The sequence below is a fragment of the Thunnus albacares genome, chromosome 5 (assembly GCF_914725855.1).
Source record: "Thunnus albacares chromosome 5, fThuAlb1.1, whole genome shotgun sequence".
NCBI classification, from domain to species: domain Eukaryota; kingdom Metazoa; phylum Chordata; class Actinopteri; order Scombriformes; family Scombridae; genus Thunnus; species Thunnus albacares.
In genome coordinates this window covers 14867786-14893065 of record NC_058110.1, presented here as the reverse complement: position 1 = coordinate 14893065, position 25280 = coordinate 14867786, and the positions used below count along the sequence as shown (strand labels likewise).

Here is a 25280-nt window from a genome sequence, read left to right as displayed (position 1 = left end):
AAAAGAAAGTGTCATCAGAGGTTAAATTTCATTAAAATGTGTTTAATGTCCCACTGTTAGTTGTGAGTTTGCATTTGATTTCTTTTATGTTAGTGCTGCCAGTCCTTTCACTTAGAAAACTTTTCAAGCTCAGAAATGAGAGTGAGAAATCTAATCAAAAGCAGCGTACTGTCAGTAACACAAGTAACACTGATCATGACAAAAGTAGAAGAATCTATTGGTATTAATTTTATAATTACCTAAGCTCGTTAAGTTCAGGCTAGATATATGAATGTATTAATTATTAGACAGAATGTTCCTGTAAGTGGGAAGGCTTTATATGCTCCAAGAGATTGGCATTCATCCAGCAAAATGGAGGAAAAACATAAAATAACAAACACATATGTCTACCATTAACCTCTCATGTACAAATTTGTGAAAACAGCTCAAGGGCATGTATTTACACATACAGATTCTGCCCTCTATGCACACACACATACAACTTTTCAAGTTTCAAGTTTATTTTATTTACATAGCACTTTAAAAAGCCACCAGGTTTCGTACCAGAGTGCTTCACAAAGACAAACACATACTGTATGTACATGCAGTATATGTGCATAACAGATCAAACAGATGAAAATAGGGCAAGATTGAAATAGAAACAAGTTTAAACACAATTTAAAACCCAATAAATCAGATAGAAAGAAAAACTGGTTAAACACAATTAAAAGCCAGAGAATAAAAGTGGGTCTTAAGGTGCATCTTAAAAGCATCAACAGACTCACTATGTCTAATGGCCTCCAGCAGGCTATTCAGGAGCCGAGGAGCCGCAACAGAAAAAGCCCTGTCCCTGTCCTTTTTTTTTTTTTTTCATGAACTGGGTTACAGTCAACATGCCATGGTGGGAGGATCTAAGGGGACTGGTGGTGCTGTAATGGGTGAGAAGTTCTGAGATATATGTTAGGGTGAGACCATGGAGAGATTTATAAACAATTAGAAGGATTTTGAAGTTTATCCTGAAATGCCAGCATAAGAATGCAAGGACAGGGGTGATATGGTCTTGTTTCTTTGACCTTGTTAATAACTAAGCAGCAGCGTTTTGAATTAGTTGTAAACTGAAAATGGCAGCCTGAGAGATGCCTAAGTAGACGGAGTTACAGTAGTTCCAGCCTGGATGATATTAGTGCATGAATGACTCTTGTAGGTCAGAGGGTGAGAGGAAGTGCCTAATTTTGGAGATGGTTCTGATTTGAAAGAAGCTGGACCTGACAAAGGAATTTACCTGCCTGTTGAAATTTAGATCGCCATCAAATATAATACTTAGAGCCTAGAAATCTAGCAAATCTTTAAGCTTAACAAAGGTTGAAGTTGTCATTTTGTCACTGTCAGTTTGCTCTTTGAAGAGGAAGCTGTCGCTTCAAATCTGGAATATTTCTTAACCACTATAGTGACTAAAAACTCAAGGGGATGGGTATCATATAAATCTTTTTTGGTGCATATCAGATTGTCTTTCAGAAAGTGTGATGGGTTTCAGAAAATATTTAATTTGCACAGGTGCACACACACAAATCAAAATTCAGAAGGGATTTCTGCATGCAGGTTTCGCTTCAACTGTGTTACATTCAGTAGATGATTTGCCACGTTCCTTCAGCCTTTTTTACGCCGCTCCCTAGTTGCATTGAGACAGCTGGGTACATATGCACTGGATCGTATCCACACTTTTACAAATAAATTTGCCAAGACTGGCAGCACAATCACTTTGGAGGAGGAGGAAAAGTTTGACTTGCTTATGTATCATTGCATCTGTAGTGTTTGGACATGTATACAATCCTTTTTTTTTTTTTGCCTTTATTCGATATTGAGCAGTGAAGAGACAGACAGGAAACAAGTGGAGAGAGAGATGGGTATGACATGCAACGAAGGTCCCGGCCAGAATTGAACCTGGGACATTGCAGTCACATTAACCATTCCGCTACCGGGGCACTCAATTTGTTTTAACAACAGTCATGTCTCCAATGTTTTAAAATTATTCATAAGAAAATTATTCTGAAACTGAACAAGACAAAAAGCAGATTGAAACAACAAAGTTCTGATTATAAATTTAGCCAGTGATTTCTGAAATGGTAATAATTGATTAATCTTGAAGTAGTCTGGGTTGTAACCTCCTTTCAGAGGGACAACTGCCTCTATTTCATGGTTCAAGAACTCAGCTTTTCAAAGTGAGAAGACAGATTGGCTCAAGGTTAAATGCTTTGGCAAGACAGTCATTAGTGTGCAGCAAGTGAAGGCTGGTGGTAAGAGAGAAAACCTCTACTTCTTGATTTTCTGTGAGATATCTCCCACTCAGACAATTTGGCCTGTGGAGCCAGGAGTCACAAGTCAATATCAAAGTCCTTGTGTTACACCATTTCAAACTGACATGGCTAATTAGAAAGAAATAGTCAGGTCTTCTCGTTGAAGTATTTCTGAGAACTTGCTTGTCTCTGTCAATATAAAATTAAAGCACACATCAAGAATGTCCAGATCGACTTAATTTATTTATTAAGTCGGACAAAACATACAAAAGTGTTGTATCGTAGCTTCTTCAGGTTTGCTCATCACATGTTCAGCAACAGGTGTACACTTTTAAAGCTTAATGTAGCAGCTGATTTAGCTGATTATGTGATAAACGTATCTGTCTTTCTTAATAAATTAAAGTCTAATAGACAAAGTACAAATCATGTATAAATAAAGAGCTGTCTAAAGGTCTAACAGGCCTATACATTACATCTAATACTGACAAGAGTCAACAGTGTATCAGCTCTAACTATATAAAGCAGATAGAAAAAAGAGCTATGTTATTCCATCATAAAAATCCAGTGCTTCATTGCTTATATTCATATAAGCAATCATATACTTCATATACTCATATTCTTCTTCAACCCTTTATTAAAACAGGGAGGGCCATTGAGAGCAAGCTCTCTTTTACATGGATGCCATGATTACAGTACATATAAAAAGCACACGAAAGTTACAGTATACATCAACGACAACAATTCAGCAAGAACAATAGAAAGAATAAAAGTGCAAAAATTACAGTACCAATAGATTATACAACAAACAGGCCAAAGACATCAACATACAAGACAACATCGATTCAAAAACACGTGCATTCATACTGCTCCATGTCAGTCAAAAGAGATTTAAAATGATTAAAAGGGATTAGCTTGTCTAATTTTACAAGCTTCTCCAGATTGTTCCACTTGTGTGGAGCATAGTATTTAAAAGCCAGTTTCCCAATCTAACATGATGATTTTTGAGGGTGAGATACCCAGGAAGTTTTCCAAGAAGTGCTCTATAAAAAAAATAGATTGCATTGCCTTTCTCTTCTAACTGCCAATGACTGCCACCCAACTTTCTCATATAGTATACAATGATGCGTTCTAAAGCCATCCCCAGTTATGAACCTAAGAGCAGAATGATAGACTGCATCAAGAGGTTTAAGAGTAGAGGCAGGAGATTACATATAAATTACCATGGTCCATAACAGATAAAAAGATTGACTGAACAGTTTGCCTTTCGCGATTTGGGTAATATATGCCTTATTTCTATAAAAGAATGCCAGTATTGTTTTTAAAGACTTAGTCAGTTCATTAATATGTTTTTTGAAGCACAGCTTGTCATCAAGCAAGAAACCAAGATATTTATAGGAGTATACTCTTTCAATTGGTGTCCCATTAAGGGTAGTAATATTCACTTCAGTGTAACTGTTAATCAGTTTTCTAGAAACAGCATGCATTTTGTTTTAAAATGTATGTTGTGTAAAAATGAGTTTGAAGGTAAATGAGTCTAAAAGTAATTTAAGATCAATTAAAATGTGCTGTATAGCACAGAAATCAAAATGCAAGTTTTAAACTGCTTGATCAACAGAGGTTGCGTCATCCACAGATGAATTGTACTGTTTCTAACATTTTCTCCTGTGTCATTTATGAAAATTGTGAATAAAAGTGGTCCTAGAATAGAGCCCTGTGGCATACCTTTGTTAACACTCATAAAGTTGGACTGATAGCCATCAGCCACAACAGCATGTGTTCTACCACTGAGGTAATTTGCAAACCAATTACACAACTTTTCATGAAATCCAATAGATTCCAGGAATTTGATGATCGACAGTATCAAAAACCTTGGATAAATCAATAAAAATGGCGATACAATCCTGCTTGTACTATACACAGGTCTAAATCCTGATTGATGCGATTTTATAATGGAGTTTTGAGACAACATTTCAACTAAACATGATAGTTTAGAAATTGGTCGGTAATCATTTATTATTTATATATTATATAAGTCAACTGACAATGGAGCTGCTAATAATAAAAGCCTTGGCTCTAACTGATTAGCCCCAATGTACCTTTTAGGATCAATAAAACAAAGAGCATTAAACACTTCAAGGTTCGTAAAAGGCTTCAATAAAAAGGTCTGAGTGCCTTATTTGTTTGCCCAGCAAGGTGCACTATGATCAGAGACAGTGGGAGAGATATCCAGCATTTTCAAATAAATAACCTGAAGAAATGAAATATTCATTGCATCACATATTTTCTTTCCGACTGAGATAGCGATGGAACCTTGAACAATTTAATTGGGTAAGGATGAAGAGGGATTATGTGATAATGATTGATCCATTTTCCAAAAGTTTCCAAATGGTTTCCTTTGCTTTCAGATAGTGCAGAGACATAAAATGAAAGATTTGGAATACTGGATTTAGAATAACAGTGAGACACCTATTCTGTTGTTGACGAAAATATTGCCAATCAAGAGGATGATTTAGTTGTTCACGCTTTGCACCAGGCAGCATCCCTTTTATGTAACATTTCAGCAATTTCCAAACAAAACCAAGGATTCTTTCTGTTTTTGACTCTGAATTTCTTAAACGGCGCATATTTGTCTGCAAAGGAAATTAAAGGTTTATATAAAATAGTCTAGGGCCAAGTGTGGATCAGAAATTGCCATGGTAAACTCATTATCACTATAGCACAAATCAAACAAAAATGCTTGTTCAGAAAAGTGTTAAAAATTCCTTTTGACAGTGATGCATGCTGTTGGGCAGTGGTCACTGAAGTCTAGAGGAAAAACACCACTAGACTTATAATGCTGAAGTCTATTTGTTAAAATAATATCTAGAAGTGTGACCTTTTCTACATTTTTAGATCTGGCTGAGTTGGAGAAGACATAAACTGTGTGAGATTGAATTCATTGCAGAGATTTTTCAGATCAGAAGTATTAGTTAACCAGTTAATATTCATATCACCCAGAATAAGAAGTTCTGAATTTTCATAGCTGGATATCAAATCAAATAAATCATCTATTGCACCTGCAGGTGTAGAGAGTGAATGATAAAACCCAGTAACTAGTACCTTTCCAGTATTAATTTTCCCAAGCAAACACTTGTAGCCAAGAGTTCAAACATTTTGGCTTAGATACAGAGACAACGAGAGAGACAGATAAACAACTTTTCACAAAAATGGCAAAAGGTGTGCATCTATCCAGCATGCCTCTCTTTTCATTAGCTGTTCAATGAAGTTGCCTCCTTTTGGGTAAGGCAAGACTCTTTCCATTAAGAGTGGAGGCTGATCCGTGTTTTCAACTCAAATTTTGTTCATATACAACAACCTTAATCAGCAAACACGGTTTACAGGAAATATGATGCCACTCATATCATGTTATGTATTAACATTGTCAATATAATGAGGAAATGTCCATAAGTTGCCAGTATTTTACTGTTTTTTACACTGTCACCACTGTAATTTACTTCAACAGTTAATTACTGTAAAAATCATTATTGTATTCTTTTGTAGAATGTGGTGTTTATAGTTTGATACTATAGCTGGGCCTGCAGTAAGGACCTGTATTTTCACTATGTTGCTATTGTAATCTACATTAACAGTTTCTTACTGTAAATGTTTGAGTAAACAACTGAAAAGTTTTCTTCTTATTCATATTAATGAAAACAACCATAAATTGCAGACATATACTGTAAATAACAATGTGTCTTCAATCTCACTGGTCCAGTAATGAGATCTGCTCAGTTTTACATTTAAAAAGTCATAACCCCTCTACCATAACATCCATCACAAAAGAGGATGAGACAAGTGACAGCTTTATGGAACTGAACACTTATTCAGAAGCATTCAAATATGCCAAATAAATTTCAGTATACGTGTTTGAAAAAAATCATTCAATGTATATCTGTTAATTATAATATCCCGAGCTGCCAGCAAAACTTAGTCATGAGTCTAAACAGCAACAGAATAAAATAAAATATTAAAAAAATATAAAAGCACAAATGAACAGATTGCAGGATACACAGTTGGTAATGCCTTCAAACGTCCTCTGTTATAATTGGCAGAGGGTTGGCTTCCAGGCTCACAGCTCACTGAGTGAGAAAAAAACAAGAATGAAAATCGAGCACACAGTGAGAGAAAAAGAAATGAAACAGTTGAATGGCAGCGAGAAACATTTTAAACAAGGACACCTAACTTACCTTCATGAAGTGACGTCAAGTTCTTCAGAAGAGTGGTGACAAGGATTCACTGTGAGCTTGTTTGTCTTCTTAAGCTTCACTTTCGCCTGGTTGGCCTCTGTTCCCCTCTCAGGGTTAATCACAATGAAGCACCTGAAAACAACATGTAACACTTGTACAAACAAACAGCATTGCCTGGAAAATCACATATTATTATCACTAGCTTTTAGTACAGCTTGGCAACAAACTACAGTATCTTTGCAGAAACCTAGCTACAGCTTAGGAACACACTTGGGTTGAGCTTAGACAACCAATATTACCACTCTGTCTTTTGGGGCTCATAAGGTGTAGGTATAGATTATTAGCATTCACTGATATGTAGTTAAACTTGACTTGCAAGCAGAAGTGAAAATATTGTTTAAATACCCGTAATTCAAACTTCCAACTGAAGAACTCTACCTGAAAATGCTCCAAGTGCTTGCTAGGATTATATCAGTTTAATGTTAGCAAAAATTAAACGCAGTTGCTAATTGGGTAACCAGATGTTGTTCATGGTTGCATGTTGCTTCTGTGCCTCCATTACTGCTGCAGTGAAAATGAAAATACTATATTTTACTGTCAAATAGTACAGTAGCCTACTGTTAATATGTGTTCTTGATTTTGTAGCGCTCAAAAAAGCGTTAAAATTTACAGTATAGAATTTGGTTGTATTTTTACAGCAGTTTATTACAGCGTACTTATGACTTCTGGATGGGAAAAATCTTACCAGTGAACATAAGTCATTCAGTAATTATGCTTCCTCCAACATATATTTGGAAATAGTTAATGTTATAAAAATTATGATTGCACTATGTATGAGTGTTACTATTTTATTTAGATCATGATGAATTGTTCCTGTCTTGTACTGCAACTCTGCAACATCAGCAGACTTATCAGCTAAGGTTAAAGGAAGTTCAGTATTATATTTGTAAAGAGGAAGATGTAGAAATTAAAATTCATTGGAGACAGGGTGAGACATGTCATCTGGGGGTCAGTTGGGCAAGATGGCTCCTGGACAGGAGAACTGAAAACAGACATGACGTTATCTATAAGTCTGTATTTTGATAGATTAAGAAAAGAACTGTAACGCCCACTTAAGATGTATAAAACCCTGTTGTAGGCGCTCCTCTGGGAGCCTTTTTCTTTGTAACCTCATCCTGTGTGTTGCATTGTGAAACACTCCTTCTTGTACAAGAAAATAAATTCTTCGGCTCCGGTCTCTATTCTTTAATGGTCAGTAGGAAGAATTTTTTAACAGTTAAACTAAGGGTTTCTATTCGTATAATGATGGCATAGTCTACATTTCCACTTTAATCGCAGCTTTATGTTCTTTGGTTTTTGATGGCATTTGGCCACATTCAAAAGTCCCACTCTCACCAGAAAGTTGCCATTACTTTGGACATAAGGACATTCTTACTCTCCGCAATGCCTTCAGACTGCTGGTACCCATCTTTGTGAGAATGAAACCTGATACTGGCTAATCTCCAGAGTGTTATAGACCTGCTTTTTCAAACCCTACTTTGCCTACATATCCTAGTTGAGTATACACATACAACAGAGGCTCTGTAGTTTTGGCTTCTTGTTTCTATGCCAGGATCCCATTTGTGAACTTCATCTCTGCTTTCAACACTATTATCCTGTACCTGCTCCACAGCAATCTGTTGCAGCTGTACATTGCACCCTCAATGAGTGGGTTGATATGGGACTTCCTGACAGATCGAAGGCAGCTACCTGTCAAGCCCCAGGCTGCAAGCACAGGTGTAACGCAGGGATGTGTGTTATTTTCCTCTCCACTGCTCACTGTAAATCCATGATTGTATGTCCTATCTTGTCCATCAAGCTTCTTAAGTTTATGAACAACACTTGTCTTGTGAGTTTCAGCTACAAAAATAAGTTTGAGCTGAGAAGAGAGGTGGAAATTTTTAGATCATACTGTTCCATTAATGACCTTGAGGTGAAGACACTTAAAAATGTAATGAGAAAAATTCACGTTCATAAAAACAAATTATATCTGAATTTTCTTTATCAATCAGTTTACTTAGTTAATCTTATAGACTAACTAAGTAAACTAATGTAAAAAGAGTAAAAAGTGTCCAAATGTCAAATTGGTTGTGTAATTGTACCAACAGTCCAAAAACCAAAGGTATTCAATTTACAATGCTATATAACAGCATTATAGCATCAATCCAGATATTCTACATACACGTACACACATTTTCTGCACATATCTACAGTTTGTCTGTAGATTATTATTTATTATAAATGTGGTGTACAATAGTATGTACACCTTTGTGAACAAGTTTGTGCTTGGTGCTTAGTTTTTCTTTTTTATAAATGTGTATTTATCCATTTCAAATACAATATTTACCTATCTACACACACACACACACACACAAATGTCTATCTGACCGATAAAACCGTTGTCGATTAGTTTCTGGTTGAGCAGCTAATCAATTAATTGACTAATCCTTTCAGCACTAAACTGCCTGCTCATCCACACTACAGTAACTTTGCTGTGTGTCATGTAAACAAGTTAATGTATTCATTTTGTAGCTGCCTCACACATATTAAAACACATTACTACTATTCTTAATCCATAACATGGATACATTTTTATGTCAGCCATTTACCGTGGTTTCATTTTTGGATTATCATGTCTTTCTCTTGTCTAAGGGCAGCCCTCTCATGTCAGACAGGATGGCTGTACTCTTCTATATATTACTGTGATTTCTGTCTGTGAGGGTGACATTTTGGGTAAACAGGAATCTGTGATTATTCATTCAGTTTATTGGTTTATGGCAACAGGGAAACTCAATCTCAGGATAAATTTCCATAGACATATTCAAATAAACAGCTTAAACCAAATAGGACCTTAATCTACAATCATATTGTTAATTTGTATATGTTAATCTAGCCAGTCCACTGGCTGATCAATTTCTAAGGGTCTACCACCACCAGCAGCATTAAATGAGGATGAAAATATGTAAAATCAAAGGCCATTAGTGAATATCCTGCCCATTGTGCAGTTCAGTAACAGAAAGTACCCTCACATCAGACTGCAGTCTCAGGTTTAGCACTGCAACCTCCTGTCTCAAGAATAAGCTCCAGTGTGTTGTCTGCATTGCTGAACAGGTGACTGAGCAGTTGACTGTCCTTCATTTGACTAAAACTGAATGACATCATGCAGAGACAAAGGCAGAGAATATTGCACACCTGTGCCAGAAACTTTGCTCTGACAGAAAGAGCTGATCCAGATCACCCTTCAGCTTAGTCAGTTCTTCATGTGCAACAATTACATAAGTTAATGCAGGTGGTAACAAAACAAACAGATAAACAAAAAAAAACCTAAATACAAAATTCCAAGGTAAAAATAATGTTGTGATGTATTGTGCTATGGATAGCAAAGAGTCCAGATGCAACCTATTGCAGCTGTGAGATGATGGCTTTTTGGCTGGATAATCAGACACAGATATAAAGGGAACTTGACACACAACAGTATTATAACTGGAAGTCACAGAGAAAATGTTTGTGATTAAAGACAATACTTTATTTATTTTATATTTGTTGTTTTGCATGTGTCTAGAAGAGCATGTGGCAGTGTGACACCTCTGCAGAAAATAATCTGTCTTCCCTTGCTGTCAGAGAGGCGGCCCTGAAAATGCTTGCCTTTCTGACTCCTGGCGACGTTGACAAGCAGCTCATTTTAGCATCTCATTTACTGCCTGAGGACAAACGTAATTCAAGTATTTAAATGACATCTTCCAAACAACAATGAAAAGCTCATTGTCACATAGAGAGAGTCACATGCAGTATCTGTTCCCATAAAGATCAGAGGGAAGTAAGTAAAACTGCATGAAGTTGAATTCAGTTAGTTTTCCTTTGGCAGAAATCATCACAGTAAATTGATAAGAAAAATTTCCCTCCAGTCTTGAGCATTAAAGACTTCATGAAATATTCAAGACTATTTGCAGATATTTGTGTTTAGGGTGGCTATACTATTAAGTGTTCCTTGGAGCTTTGATGCGCCATTATTAGCAGTGTGCATGGGTGGCTAAGGAATACTAAATGTTCATTCAGTAGGTTAATCCAAATATTCTTTTTTCCTTTTGCCTTCCTAAGGCTCAGCGGGGCATTCATTAATTTCTTCTGTAATTATCACTCTCCCACTGGCTCAAACAGAAGTAGATTCTCTTAAATCCCACTCAACATTATGAGTGGATTATGTGCCAGAGGCGTAGTGCATATAACAAGTTCTGACTGTTTAAACTTTATGAGCTGGCAATCTGTCCAGTGTTGTGTAGTAGTAGTAATGATGTGCATGATCATACACCTGAATCAACTGACATGGACGTGATTTCAGACGTGACTCTTTATTTATTGTGTAAATTTTGTATTAGTTTGTAATACCATATACAGTGTCAAGTCAGGTCAAGGCAGTTTTATTCATATAGTGCCAAATCACACCAGAAGTTATCTCAGGGCACTTTTCACATAGAGCAGGTCTAGACCGTAATCTTTAATTTACAGAGACCCAGCATTCCCCCATGAGCAAGCACTTGGCGACAGCAGCAAGGAAAAACTCCCCTTTAACGGGAAGAAACCTCGAGCAGAACCGGGCTCTAGGTGGGAGGCCATCTGCCTCGACCGGTTGGGTTGAGAGAGAAAGAAGGAGGAGGGAGAAGGGAAGTGGGAAGACAAAAAACGTTAACGCATCATGAAAAATTAACTGAATAATTTTTATCACAGTTACAAACCCTGCTACAAAGGTGGGTTATTTGAGGTTGAATGCCATAATCACGGTTTTTCTGTGTTCTTTCAAAGCACGAGGCAACCAGCAGAGCTTCAAAGAGGCAAAATCATCTGTTGCCAAGCTCCAAGTGCATGGAAATTGTGCAAAATTACTTAATATGGCAGTCATATACACAAAAACTGTCAACCTAACCAACATGAATAATAAACCAGTGGTGGAAGAAGTACTCAGATTCTTTATATGAGTTAAAATGGCAATATCAGTATTTAAAAATTGCTCCATTACAAGTAAAAGCCCTGTGTTTAAATTTGTACCTAAGTAAAAATATATAAGTGGTAAAATGTACTCAAAATACCAATAATAAAAGCACTCATCATGCAGAGTTGCCCCTATCAGAGGTTTATATTATAATATACAGTATATTATTGTATCAATATTATATAAGCATTAACATTTAAGTGGCATTTTAAAATATGATGTATATATAGGCCTACAGTACAGTGCAAAAGTTTTAGGCACTAAAAGTAAAGTGAGGATGCTTTAAAAACTAATGTCACGAATAGCTTTTATTTATCAGTTAACCTTATACAAGGTTAACTAAACAGAAGAAACATAAATGAAATCAATATTTGATGTGACCACTCTTTGCCTTTAAAACAGCAGCAGTTCTCAGTACACCTGCACAGTTTTTCAAGGTACTTGGCAGGTTGGTTGTTCCTGCATCTTGGAGAATTTGCCACAGTTCTTCTTTGGATTTAGGCTGTATCAGTTGCTTCTGCGTCTTCATGTAATCTCAGAATGACTCAATGATGTTGAGATCAGGGCTCTGTGGGGGCCAGACCATCTGTTGCAGGACTCCTTGTTCTTGTTGCTGAAGATAGTTCTTTATGACTGGCCGTATGTTTGGGGTCATTGTCATGCTGCAGAATAAATTTGGGACAGAGCAGGAGCCTCCCTGATGATATTGCATCATGGATAAGAGTCTAAACATGTACAGTGCCTAAAACCTTTGCACAGTACTGTATATACACAGTGGTGTTGGGCATTTTCATCTAGAATAGAGCTGTAGCAATTTACATAATAGATTAAATGATTGACAAAAAAATCAATTGGTGACTATTTTTCTAAGCAATTAATCACCATTTTTAAGCAAAAATGCAAAACATTTTCTGGTTCCATCTTCTCCAATATAAAAATTTGTTGTTTTTCTCTGTTTAATATCAGTGTAATATGATTATCTTTGGGGTTTTGCTTATTGGTTAGACAAAACAAGACATTTGAAGAGGTCACCAAGGACAAAATGTGATGGACATTTTTCACTATCTTATAGATCAAATAATTAAGTAATTAATTGAGAAAAGTGGCAGACTAATTAAAACTTGCAGATTAATCCATAATGAAAATAATCATTAGTTGCAGCCTTAATCTATAACAAGTATTTTACAAACTGATAATGTGATTTGTATGAAAATTCATACACTAACTAAAGCTGAGTAGAAGTATAAAGTTGAAGCAAATGGAAATAACTGAGTAAAGTAAAGTACATGTGCCTCATAATTGTACTTACAGGAGGTACAGCCGTTGACTTAATGTGTGCTTCTGACTTACTTTCCACCACTGTAAAGAGCATACAGTTCACAGTGTGAAGAGTTTACTTTAATGTAGGCAGGCTACTGCTACTGTAACTTCAGAGTTTTAGCTCCTCCGTGCATTATTTTGCCTGTTTTATATAAGTATATTAACATTTATTGATAGTGGTAAGCAATTAAAATACGCCTATAAGTCACTCTTTTCCCTCACAAATGTAGCCTCTGATAATAAAATGACATGTTTTTATTTATCTCTGATTGAAACACTGGAAGAAAATGACCTTTTAATACTTTAATGAGTGGGAATAAACAAATATTCTCAAGCGTCTTCAGATATGAAAGGTCTTCTATAGGGTGAGTTCTCGTGCCAGTTTGAGGATAAGACGAGTAGGTTACTGTAAATGCACCTCCGATGTCCCATGTGCCACTACCGCCGCGCGCGCAGGCAACTACTGTACAGTCCTTATCCTTTTGCGCGAGCCCGGACGTGTCAGGCTCAACACGACGTCAGCCAGACCGTGGACACTTTCTGCCCCCTAAAAATTAATTCATACAGTGAAATGTAAAGACTCACGAAACGTAGACCTCCTTGTTTGAGGCAACCGCTGCGGGTTTGGTTCGTAGGAGACCGGCGGCGGTGCGAACAGGAGTGCCGGTGTGTCCTAAATGAACGTGCCGGGGATTGAAGTGGAGACAACGGAGGACTGGGCTGATGCTGGAGAAAAACCAGGGTACTGACAACAGCGGTGGCACTGGGGGTAGACACAGTGAACACAAGGGCTCGGGTTAGCCATATTAGAAAGAGAAAGAGTTTGGGGCCATTTGTACGAGAGCGACATCCGCACTTTGAAGAGACGAACTTCACTGTCGCCGTCGCCTCGATGCTGCGTGCTGCTGGGCTGAAGGAGTGAAGGAGATGCGCGGTGTAACATGGATATCCGAGAAGGGATAAACACCAACAAACACCGCAGGGGACGTAAACAGGTAAATAATTACAACTATTTGCTTTTCTCTAGTGTATAATGTTAAAAACCCTTATTTTCAATATTCCCCGCTTGTTTTCTGTCTGTGCAATCATCAGGCTGTTCTCACTTCTTACTTCCACTTCTGGCCTCGAAGAAAATTATAGTAGCTAAAATAGTGTCAAACTTAATATTTTAGACATTCACCGCAAGATATAAGCATATAGGTTGTCCTGTTCTGTGTTTTTTTTTAGACTATGCATGCCCATTTTTATTTCTATCACAGGCAATGGTAGGCAGCGCACAGTTATTACAACGTGCAGCGTGTAATTGTAGCCTACATGTCAAGGCATATATTTGTCTCCATGCATTTTATGGCCGTGCATTAATTCAGAAGAACGAACTGGTTTGAAATCCAAGTGTGTCCCAATTCATAGTTGAGTTATACAATTTCCATATAAGCCATTAGAGATAATAAAATTATCTGTGTCCTTTAATTGCCACGGCTATCACACCATGCATGTTTTCTATAAGAGCGGCACACATTCACTTATCAAATCCAGGCTCATTTAAAACCTCTGGCAGAAGTCATTTGTTGTCAGTGATCAACAGAGGGGATTGGGCTGAATCCGGGCTCATCATCTCTCGCTTGCTTTGATTGCACCGAGCTTCCAGCTTGATTGCCGTTCAGATTGTCTAAAGTCCTTAAGCGTGCCACTGCGTTGGAAATATTGATTCTCATGATATCAAGTGTCCATATGTTTGGGAAGGAGCTGCCTTGCACATGATGATTCTGCTATTAATTAAGGGGTGGCTGAGAATAGATTCTTTTGGCTTTTAACTATTTCCTATGGCAACCTTTTTGACATTTTGTGTTATTTTGCCTCTCAGCAGGAAGTCTCAGTGTTGTAAGCACTGGGTTTAGTTTCATGTTGACATGGTGCCATCTGGATGTTCCCTAGGCATAACTGCTACTGCCACAAGCTAAGGTTTAATTCTCTACTCTAAACACTGCTTTGGAGTGTTACTCCTCTTACCTTTTTGTATCCAAGTGGTTGGAAATGTAGAGCTACTACACATCTCCTTGGGGAAGTGTGCTTATGGCTGGACACGTTTCTGATGATGTCACTGTCTCAGAGAGAGGAGGTGGGTGGAACATGAAGTTTATAGTAGTCATACAGTGGAACCTGGTCTGCATGAGAAGTGGAGGAACAGCTCTGGGAAATGTTGATGCAAGGGAAAATTATGTGCATTTTGATATAAGTAGGGATGTTTTTCTCCCCCAGCATTTTATAGCACAACAGGTAAGCATAGATAGTAGGATGAGCTACAGTTTTTATGCTTCTGCTGTTCATCCTTTTCTTTATGTTCAAAAATAACAAAATGCTTTTGTTGTGCTGCAGAGCTAAGCTATATAATCTATATAATTTATTCAACTGAGTACAATTGTGACAGTGACAGATATAGTTCAGAGGAACCTACTGAAATGCACATGCATTAATAAAATTCTTCTTCTCTTCTACAAAATATATAGGTTGAACAGCAGCAATACAAAACCCTGTGGATCATATGCTTGCCTATTTTCTAGGTGGACTAAGTGTGAGTAAACTGAGAAATGGATGGGATGTTGCTTTTCTAGATCTTGACACTGTAACAAGGCACATGCAGCAAACAAGTTCCTCTTTGTTTGTCTTTCAACAACTGATGAAATTACATATTAAATACTAATCCTAACAGAGGAGGCAGTGCATTCACACTGGACAAAAAATGTTATTTCTGAAATTTAAAGCAGAATCTGCAAGTTGTAGTTTGATATACTGTACATTGTCTTATATTACTTCTTGACTTTACACAGTGTGAAAGTTCATAAACTTGTTGTGTAGTAACTGCCAAGACAGTGCAGTAGGAACATATATGTGCTACATACTGTAGTTTGGCATTGGGCCACAGTTTACACTCATCTCTACGATACAGTTTGCCAGATTTTTTGTGATTAGTGTGTTTCCAAAAATGCCTTAAGCCATCGTGCTTAGGTTTTTTTGTTTATAAGATGATCTTCCATTCCTCAAAGTAACAACTGCTTGCCTTTTACCTCCATCATGGGCTTTAAAATTGCCTCCCATGATAACAGAAAGGTGTTCCACCAAAGATCTAAATCTGTGTATTTAAGGAACTATTAATTGGCAGGCTCTAAAATCCTAATGGGATCCTTAATTAGTGGCTTGGTAAAGGCAGGTGCGGTGGAATTGTCACCCACTTGTGCCTAAAAACGCATTCAGCCAGAGCTAGCATCAGTTATAAGACAAATACACAGTATGCTGGCTGCAGGTGCCTAATTAGAGTGATTAAAATCTAGGCCATCCCAGTTACATCTCGGCTATTAGCAATGAAATCAAAAGGTTACAACCATTTATCAATTCACTCACATCTATTACTTATTTTAGGGTATTTACAATGGGCGCATTGCTTGAGACTTAACCATTTAATCAATAATGCTATATAATATACAAACATATATATATATATATAGTAGCAGGGAACGTGATATATATATATATATATATATATATATATATATATATATATAAAGGGATAAAGGGTGTTGAGAAACTTTCTAACTGAATTTTCATGCATTTTTATATAATGATGCGTAAATTATTATCATATACTGGGCCCATTATGCTAAAACTTGGAGCTTGGAGCATGCGTGTAAGCAGGAAGAACCTTTCAACGTACTCCGTTGTCTTTGTCACAGGGGAGATCGGGATGAGCGCTTTCGTGGAGCGCCCCCGGTGCGGTCTGGAGAAATGAAGAAGCTGGCACGTGTTATGTCATGCCTGCGGCTTGTGTGCTTAGATCAAAACACCATTAGTCTCTTTGTCTTGTGCCACTATTTGAGGTAGTATCTTGGCTAGGGAATACGCTGGCACTTCCTTGACTCCCGTAGTGTGCCATTTGTGAGGAAGAAAAAAAAAAATGCGTTGGCACACATAAAAGCTGCAGCTCAACAAAGTTTTGAGCATATTGGTTATATGTGCCTAGATTATAGAAGAGCAAGATTGGCAGGAGGAAGTAAAGGTTTTGTGGCTTCGTCATCTCTGTGTAGCTTGAAAATTACCCTGAGTTCAATGTTTACAATCAGCGTTAGCAGAAGCTTCAAAATAGCTTTGGAAGTACTGCTTTTCTTTTCATGTTAAAATTGTACAGGAGGCTACAAACATTTATGAGACCTACTTAACATAGAGCGAGGACAATGTCAGTTCAATAATGAAAAAGAAAACTATTTCAGAACTTCAAAAAACAGCAGTATAGTCTTGGTCAATGTATAAATCGCTCCCACAGTAAAAAAAGAAAAAAAGAAAAATCTTAATTGCTGTCTTATTCCTGTGTGTACTTGGCTTAATGATTAAATATTTAGAGTAAAGAGGCTCATAACTGTAAAATACTATCATCTGATTAGGACTTGATATCATTATCGCTGCCACTCTTCCACGGAGCTGCTTGGTAAATCTTTGATTCATGTCTGCGGTGAATCAAAATATGCAGGATTAGGGAGAAATTTCACGTTCTCTGCTACTACTAGTCTCAACTCGAGCACCACCAGAAAATGAATTTTAAATGACTGGAGGCACTCAGAGCCGTGAGATGAGCCTCACATGCAGGAAAACACTGATCGAGCTGGTGTCTGCAGATCAAGTGAAGTCACAGCTCAGGTGATTAAAGATGCAGCATTGTATGCCATTTTTCCTGGTCTTGTCTCGTTTCTGCGGAGTGTGGGAGTCTGGTCTCATTCATGATTCAGAGCTCGGGGGGGGGTTCGGGCGCGTGTGTGTGTATGTGTGTGTGTGTGGGGTGCTCATGCATTTTAGTGTGAATTTTATCTTCATCTGGACTCTTCAACCAAAGGGACCTGGAGTACCCTTCTATTAATACATTTTTGAGCCCTGAAAAATTGATGGCAGTGGAGAGATCGGTTGTAGTGGAGAGGGTCGAATCAACTGCCATCACTGTCAGCTTCTGTGGCTGACTGAACTACAATCTGTGGTTTATCAACTCCAGCTGGTGCTGTCAGAGAAGAAGAGGAAAAGAGGTGTCACTTTGACAACACTGAAATTTGGATGAGTGCTTTGTCTCCACAAATCCAAAGCTTCCCTCAAAGCAGCTGAGTTTCCTCAAAAGTCAAATAAAATAAAGCACAGAGTTTTACATCCTAACTTCCTGCTGCCTGCTACATGCCATTGATTCCATGTGATTAGATGAAGTCCCTGTACTACCACGCCTGGGAATGGAATCTGACAGTTACTACAAGGAACTGATTGACTGATCATTAATTGATTAATTTACTCTGTAAAAAGGCAGAAACTAATGAAAAATGCAAATCACATTTTCCTTAAGGGCAGAGAAAAACAGCAATCATCACATTTGAAAGGCTGGGATGAGCCAATGTGTGGTACTTTGGCTGATTCATTAATACATTTTACGATAAATTAATTATAAAATTTGTTGTTGATTAATTTTCAGCATTCATATAATCTTCATATAACAGCGGACATCATGATTTTGGTATTATGTTAACATGACATTTGGGTATTTTGCAAATTTTTCCTTTAAACTAAATATTTATGGAAATTTTACCCAAAGATCATGAGAGTCAGAGATGACATCTCTGAGTTGCACCTGACATTTTGCAGATCTCTCATCTCATGACTTAGATTTAATGAAAATGTTTGCATTTCTCATCATCTATCATCACGGTTTGGCAAGCTTTTGGTAAACTAATGTCAAAGCTTTTGAATTTGGCAGGTTACTATTTATGTTTCCTTTAGAAACTGACAAGTTTGTTTAAGTACTTGAGCTGAAATGTCAGTTTCACAGCTTGGAAGATGAGACTCTTCACACGGGTAATGTTGTACTCTATACAGCATGCCCATCACAGGGTCAGCAGTGGTTGAATCATTACTCAAAAAGAAAGAAAATATGTAAACGTGTCATTTATTGCATGTTATTAGCCATTTACATCATCTGCATTTGTGGTAGGAAAGGCTGAATTCATTGTCGTCGTACATTTAAATACAGTTGAGTTTGTACAAATTGGGTCAGGAAATGTTTAGGTCATGACTGTCATTCCAGCCTTGATCATATTTCATTTTTCAACCATTGGCTTTTTCCACAGACATGAAAGAGGGTGGGACTTGAAAGGCAAAGTTTGAAAGCCTTTCCTATCATTAACTTGCATCTCATACAGCAAACAAATGAGAGAATCAATTTGGGATGAAAGTCAGTCATTGGCCTTGTCACTACCACTTAAGGTCACAGGCGTAATTCATTTGTGTTGAAGAAGAAGTCAAATACTGCCACGGACACTCCCCAAATCCCCTAGCCATCATCTTAGTGCTGAGCTTCTTTGGATCAAAAGGTTGTCTTTTATCCCCCTCCCACTAACCACCCTGTCTGATGTCTTGTGTCTCAGGGCTTGCTGAGGAATAGAGATCAAGAGATTGCTGGTAGAGGCTAACAGATACCTGCTTTTATGAATGGGATGTCTCAATAGTTCACACTTTTCTGGTTGTGTTTGCTCGTGGTGCTGTCAAGGCAGGATAAATTAATTTTAGATGACCAGAGTGGCAAACATTTACATGGCTGACAAAACAGTTACTTGAATAGTTTTGGAAAACATGAAGCAATATTTGCAAGTGTAATGTTAATTTGACAGTTCAATCTGCAGCCTGAGGTGACGTATTTACTTAGGAAGTCAAAATCAAACTTGATGATTTGTTAAATTTAGTGTACGTTTAAGTGATAGATGTTAGCCAGACATGTTAATATCATGGTGTAAGTGTGAAGTTGGAATTTAAAGTTTTATTGAATTTCTAGGCTCCTCTTTTCTCTTTTAAACACGTTGTATGAAATAATTTATTCAGTGCATCTCCCACAATTATTCCCTCAAAGGAGGAGCACTCCAAAAATATCCAGGAGCACAAAAAGGGATTTGAAGTCTCTCTGTTTTATTATTAAAAGCCAACATTTACTCATGACATTTGCATCCTAATAACTGCAAGATAAGTTGGAACTAAGATGACACTCTAAACCCAATCTCCATAATGAGATTTATGGAGGGAAAGTGTTGCCTTTAATGGTTTAGTACACTCAGAAGGGAGAGTAGTGTAGGCGAATGTGTCAGGAACACAGTTGATATATTCGCATAAGCATCAGTATGCTCTGTCATGCCTTTCAGTGGTGCAAAGATAAGAGGTGTGCAGATAACTGAGTAACTATAAAAGTGTAATCTTTCAGTTGTCTCTGCTTTTTTGGCACTTGCTTTTTGATAGACTACACTGTACGCTCTTATTAATTTTTTTCCTCTCATTTATTTCAGTAGGCTGATGGTGTGTAATCAGAGAAAAATGTGCCATCAGTCAGTTAAATGTACCAAGGAGAGTCAGTTTGAGCAAAGACAATGGCTAATTTCCTCTCTTCATCCTTTCTCACTCCATAACCAGCCCATCACACGCAAACATTTATGTGCTGATTTATCAGAAATGATCATAGCTATCAACATGTTTGAGTATTTAGACAAATAAATACATCACTGTTTATCAGTGACAGGAGGAATACGTCTCATTATCAGTTCACACTTTTTAGGGGACTTTATTTGAGTCTAAGCAGGGATAAATTACGGTTTAGTCCTTGAGAAAATCAATTGTGTGAGTCTCCCGGGGGACCAGAAATGGTTTTGCGCTGGGTACAGTCAGCTCTTTATGTCAGAAATACATAATCCCTCCAGCTCAAAAGAATTCGAGGAGCCAGGACAGTGCTTTATTACATGTGTCTGACAACCAGCTTGCTTTTTGTTTTGTCTCAGCAGGTTTCAGTACAAGCAAGAAATCCCTTTATGTTTTTTTCTTGCAGACATGATCCCTATTATGCAGTGTTAAGCACACTTAAGCAAACTCTGCAGCACAAGTGTTTTGTAAGTGCTTTGCTTGAACAAATCATTTCTGTGTTTGCAAGAGACAGAGCGGTTTCTTGATTATACTAACAGATATACACTATATCCAGACTACCATTGTCTGCATTTCAAAACAGAGATGATTTTAAATATCACCTTAGAATTGAGTGTTTTCAAAGATTAAATGTATTAGCAAAAGATTTTGATTTTTAGGACGTGACTGATATTTTTTCCTCTCATGTTGTACATCATAAAAGTAATTGCCTGGCAAACATGGACAATTATTGTCCGTGTGAAATAACAGCATCAGATGAGACCAGTGACCAGAATGTCTAATGGCTTTTCCCCCTCCTTCTCTTTTCATTTGACAGAAGAACGGTGAAAGTGCTGAAAAGGACAAAGCCAGGATTCTACACACCTGTGATTGGATGTGAGCTTGTATTGACCTGAGACCATTAAAATGGAGTTGCTATGGAAACTTATACTGCTACTGTCATTGGTGGAGTGTCTGGCAGGTAAGCCTCCCAAACATGCACTTTTTTTATGTTGTTAGCATACTGGCAAAGAATTGTTATTTATAGATTTTTTTGTGATGAATACTTGGCATACAGAACAGATGGCACTTGAAAGTAAAAAGGAAAACTAAAAGGTTTTATGGCAAAGAGCGCCCAAAGCTTTCTATCAATTCTAGAAATTGTAAGAGAAGTTCACGCCGTTCCTTTTCATTGGTGGCTCAAGGCAGCAAATCAACATTTCTTTATTTGTGCATAGTAGCTATCCCTTTTTTAGCATTGAATCCAGTTGGAAAAGAATAAGCAAGGTTTCTATCTCTGAAAGACAGTCTCTATCTAGCAGTTGAATGTGCAGTCATTCATTTTAAAGAGCACCTCAATTGTTACTCTAATTGAGATTGCACTGGTAGTAGTACAGAAATCTTGTCATTGATCTTGCCTTTAATGAGAGACCTAATTTTCTTCCCTTACAAAATGTTCAGGGTCAAATGCTAGTTCTCTTCAGAATGTCAGAGTCTGAAGCTGAGAAGAAGATGAATAAGGGCTTTGTCGCATGAGCGCAGTATCTTGAGGAATGAGTAATCTTTCATGTTGCCTTGTTCCAAATCAGCAGCCCCTCCTCACAGCTGGGACCTAAAATAATTAGTGTTCATGCGTGTGTGTGTGCACTCATAACTGTGTCTGTCACTGTGTGTTTGTGCATGCGCACCTCTTTTCAAAAGCACAACAGTACGTCAGCACCTAATTTGCCTACATGGCAATTAGCACCACTTATCACTAAATCCAATACACATCAGTGGATGTCTAATGAGGCTTTCCTCAGGGAACTGTGACTCACTACGGGATTAGGATCTACACCACAAGTCTGGATCACATATTATGTCCTACTTAACCATTCTGTTAAATACACAGACGAATGAATGTCTTCAACATCAGCGGAAATCCTGCCACAAACCTGACAGAGTTTTGATCTCAGACAAACAGGCTGAGGACAAGCTTCAAGGAGACAATTCAAGTCTGCAGTCTGTGCTGCATACATGATCCCAGCTGCAAAATTTACTCTTGCAATCATGAGGTGCAGAAACTGAGTTTCAGAGTTATCTATTCAAAGCAAATTAGTGTTTAACAAAGGAACACAGGGCAAATCGTTTCTGAAAAGCATTGTGTTGCAAAGCCCTTGCCTCACTCTTGAGGCTCACACTCACAGTTGGTAACACAGAGTAACCAAGCATTAATATTCAGTATGGGGCTACATTACATATGCTCTGCTTGCAAGACAAGTATGGCGCAATATAACGATAGACCTCCAGAGTCTCTGTGTTCTGAGAAAGACATGATGAGCATTTTAGTATGCAGAAGCACAATACTGGGAAGAGAAAGCACAGTGTGAGGGTGTTTGATAGGTGCTTCTTGGTAGGTTGGGAGTGGGTTTTTTTTGTGGGAGAGCGGAGAGACCAAGGGGAAATCATTCCCATAGCAAGTTCATCGGGAGTTAACCAGCCCTCCCCCCCATTCCTCCCCGAGGGTCTGAGCGGCCTGAGGCAAGGGTGTGCGCTGTACGTGTGTTTGTTTTGAATGAGTGAGTGAGTGAGAGAGAGAGAGCAAGGGAGTAGAGAGGAGGCTTTTGAGGGAGGGTTGGATGTGGTTTGCCCCACACAGATACAGATAACCTTTGTACAGCAAGTCACTTCCAGCATTGCATCAACAGTCTCCATATGACCGAAGTGATTTTGTACACAGTCATAGCCAAGTTGGTTGAGCATGCTCACAATGGTGCATTATGTAAAATTACTTTTAGAAAGTTATTCATTATTTGGGGAGAATTTCAATTCTATTAACACACTGCAATATTCAAAATACATTAATATATATCAAAGAAGGAAAATAAAACTTGCTGATCGCTTTTTGCCAAGAATATAAATCACTTGATGCAAAGTATTGAGTCTAAAAATTTTTACTAGAAGCTCAGATGAATTTACAAACATCTGCTTAAAAATAATTGGCAGGAGGGAAATCATAGAAACATCTGTAGTTGGTATTGAAGGGCTACAATTTAGCAGCACTGTAAACCAAAATGTAAACATATCCAGTAAGATTGTGTCAGGGCTCTAACCAACAATCAAGTGTTTTGTGCTCTCAGAATAATTCGGAGTTAACATTGGAAAAATCTTTCATGGTTTGTTCAGTGGTTTTGTACAGTTTCAAAGAAGTAATGCATTTTTGGCACCTGGTCTTGATGTTTCATTTGATGATCAATCTCCAGGAATTGTTGAAAGTGGAGCGATATGAATAGATGATTAGTGTTCAGAAATCACTCATATTAGACTATATTTATAGGCCAATCAGAACTAAATATTCAACAAAGCTGTAATGAGTTTTCATTATGCTTATCTGAAGTGGTTTGGCACAGCAGTCGTGCTACGATTAATCTTTGCTGTGTAAGAAAATCAAAATTTCCATATGTCACCCTTGTTGTGCTGCTGGAAACCTGTAAGCCTTAATGTGACAGTTCAGAACACAGCAGCTCACTCTAAATAAATAAATACAAGACGTTACAATTTTAGCACCACCACTGTTCATTTAAAGCAGCTTCATGTCTTAGTGATATGCCAGTGAAAATGAAGAGCTGCTTCTGGCCAGCAATATAATCTCCTAGAACTACTTTTACTTTGCTCTCTGCTCTGTACCCCCATGTGTGCATCCCAGAGATGACTGGAGTTTCAAATATAGACTTACCTCATTGATTCATCAGAACATGGCAAAGCCTTTTAGGAATCCTTAAGCAAGGATTTTATTGCATCTTTGAAGTTCTGTATATGTGAAGATGTGGAATATTCCCCATTGAATCTTCCTCCCGTAGCTGGTTGTATTTTCGCTTCACCCAGGAATGAAATATCATCCATTTTAAATGTGTTTTCATACACAGTGTACCTTTAATTATAGATCCATAATAATTAATCTGCACTGTGTATTATTTCTAGTAAATACGTCACTATCAATGAAACAGGAACACATTTTTGTGACAGGATACATCCAATAGCCTGAAGCACAGCTGTGAGCTGCTTTTATTGGCATGTGTCAGTTTTACTCCTGTTTTCTCCTGATGCTGAAATTTGAGTAATTTTTAATTACATTAATATGAACATTTTGCCTGTATTATCTTACATAGTGCCAAAGACATGACAGTAATGATTCTCCTAGCAGTTCTCACACTATATAGAGTATATTTATCAGAAAGAATTATACATTTATTATCATCGTCACATATATATTAGTTTAGTCAGAGGGTGTAAAGTGTGTGTATGATGGATTTGTTTCACAACCTATTAACAGTATTCTTGGGTTTATGTTACATTTTATAAGAAATATTTACAAAGTAAATAAATCCACTCTGTATGGTACGCTGTGTTGTCAAGAAAAATGAAAACCACTGATTGCCAAATCAGGCATTATGTAAGTTACTGTGGTCGGGAACATTACTGTACAGGTTTAAACCATGATGAATGCTTCCATTAGTGTAGACCATGGTAGCTGGTAAGTGACAAATAACCTTCTCACCAATCTTGGAAAGGAAAAGGTAGGGATATTACTACAATTAGATGACAAATGGCAGTCTCAGAAGCAATATGTTCCTGGGTTTATGTAGACATTCAATAGAAAGAACAACAACAACAAAAAATTGCTTTAATTTGCCATTCACACATGTGGAGTTGGACCTAATCAATTCTGTGTTTCCCTTGTGAACATTGGATACCCTCAATACAAGGGGTGTTATTGAATTTCAGATGCACTAGCTTTGATTAACTAGAGAATGGTGTGACGTGGTTGGATAATGGTTGGAAATGTGTTGGCCACATTCCTCTCGGACTATGTGGATGAAAATGTAATCAACTTAATTAATGAGAGTCTGCAGTACAGTACACCCAAGCTGATAGTCATAGCAGGAAAGTATGGCCTGGAACATTTTGTATTAGACTGACTCTTTGGCTTTTTCTTTTTAT

At 37.6% G+C, this 25280-nt stretch overlaps 1 protein-coding gene across 2 annotated transcripts in view; it reads left to right on the top strand.

The window, feature by feature from the left end:
- Nucleotides 1-13324: 13324 nt before the first annotated feature.
- Nucleotides 13325-25280, top strand: part of cntn3a.1 (contactin 3a, tandem duplicate 1) — a 78205-nt gene continuing 66249 nt past the window's right edge. For both annotated transcript variants that reach the window (XM_044352717.1, XM_044352716.1), the window contains exons 1-2: nt 13325-13840; nt 21139-21282. In XM_044352717.1, coding sequence (XP_044208652.1) covers nt 21228-21282 — 55 coding nt within the window. In that variant the 5' untranslated portion in view covers nt 13325-13840; nt 21139-21227. The remainder of the gene's footprint in view (nt 13841-21138; nt 21283-25280) is intronic.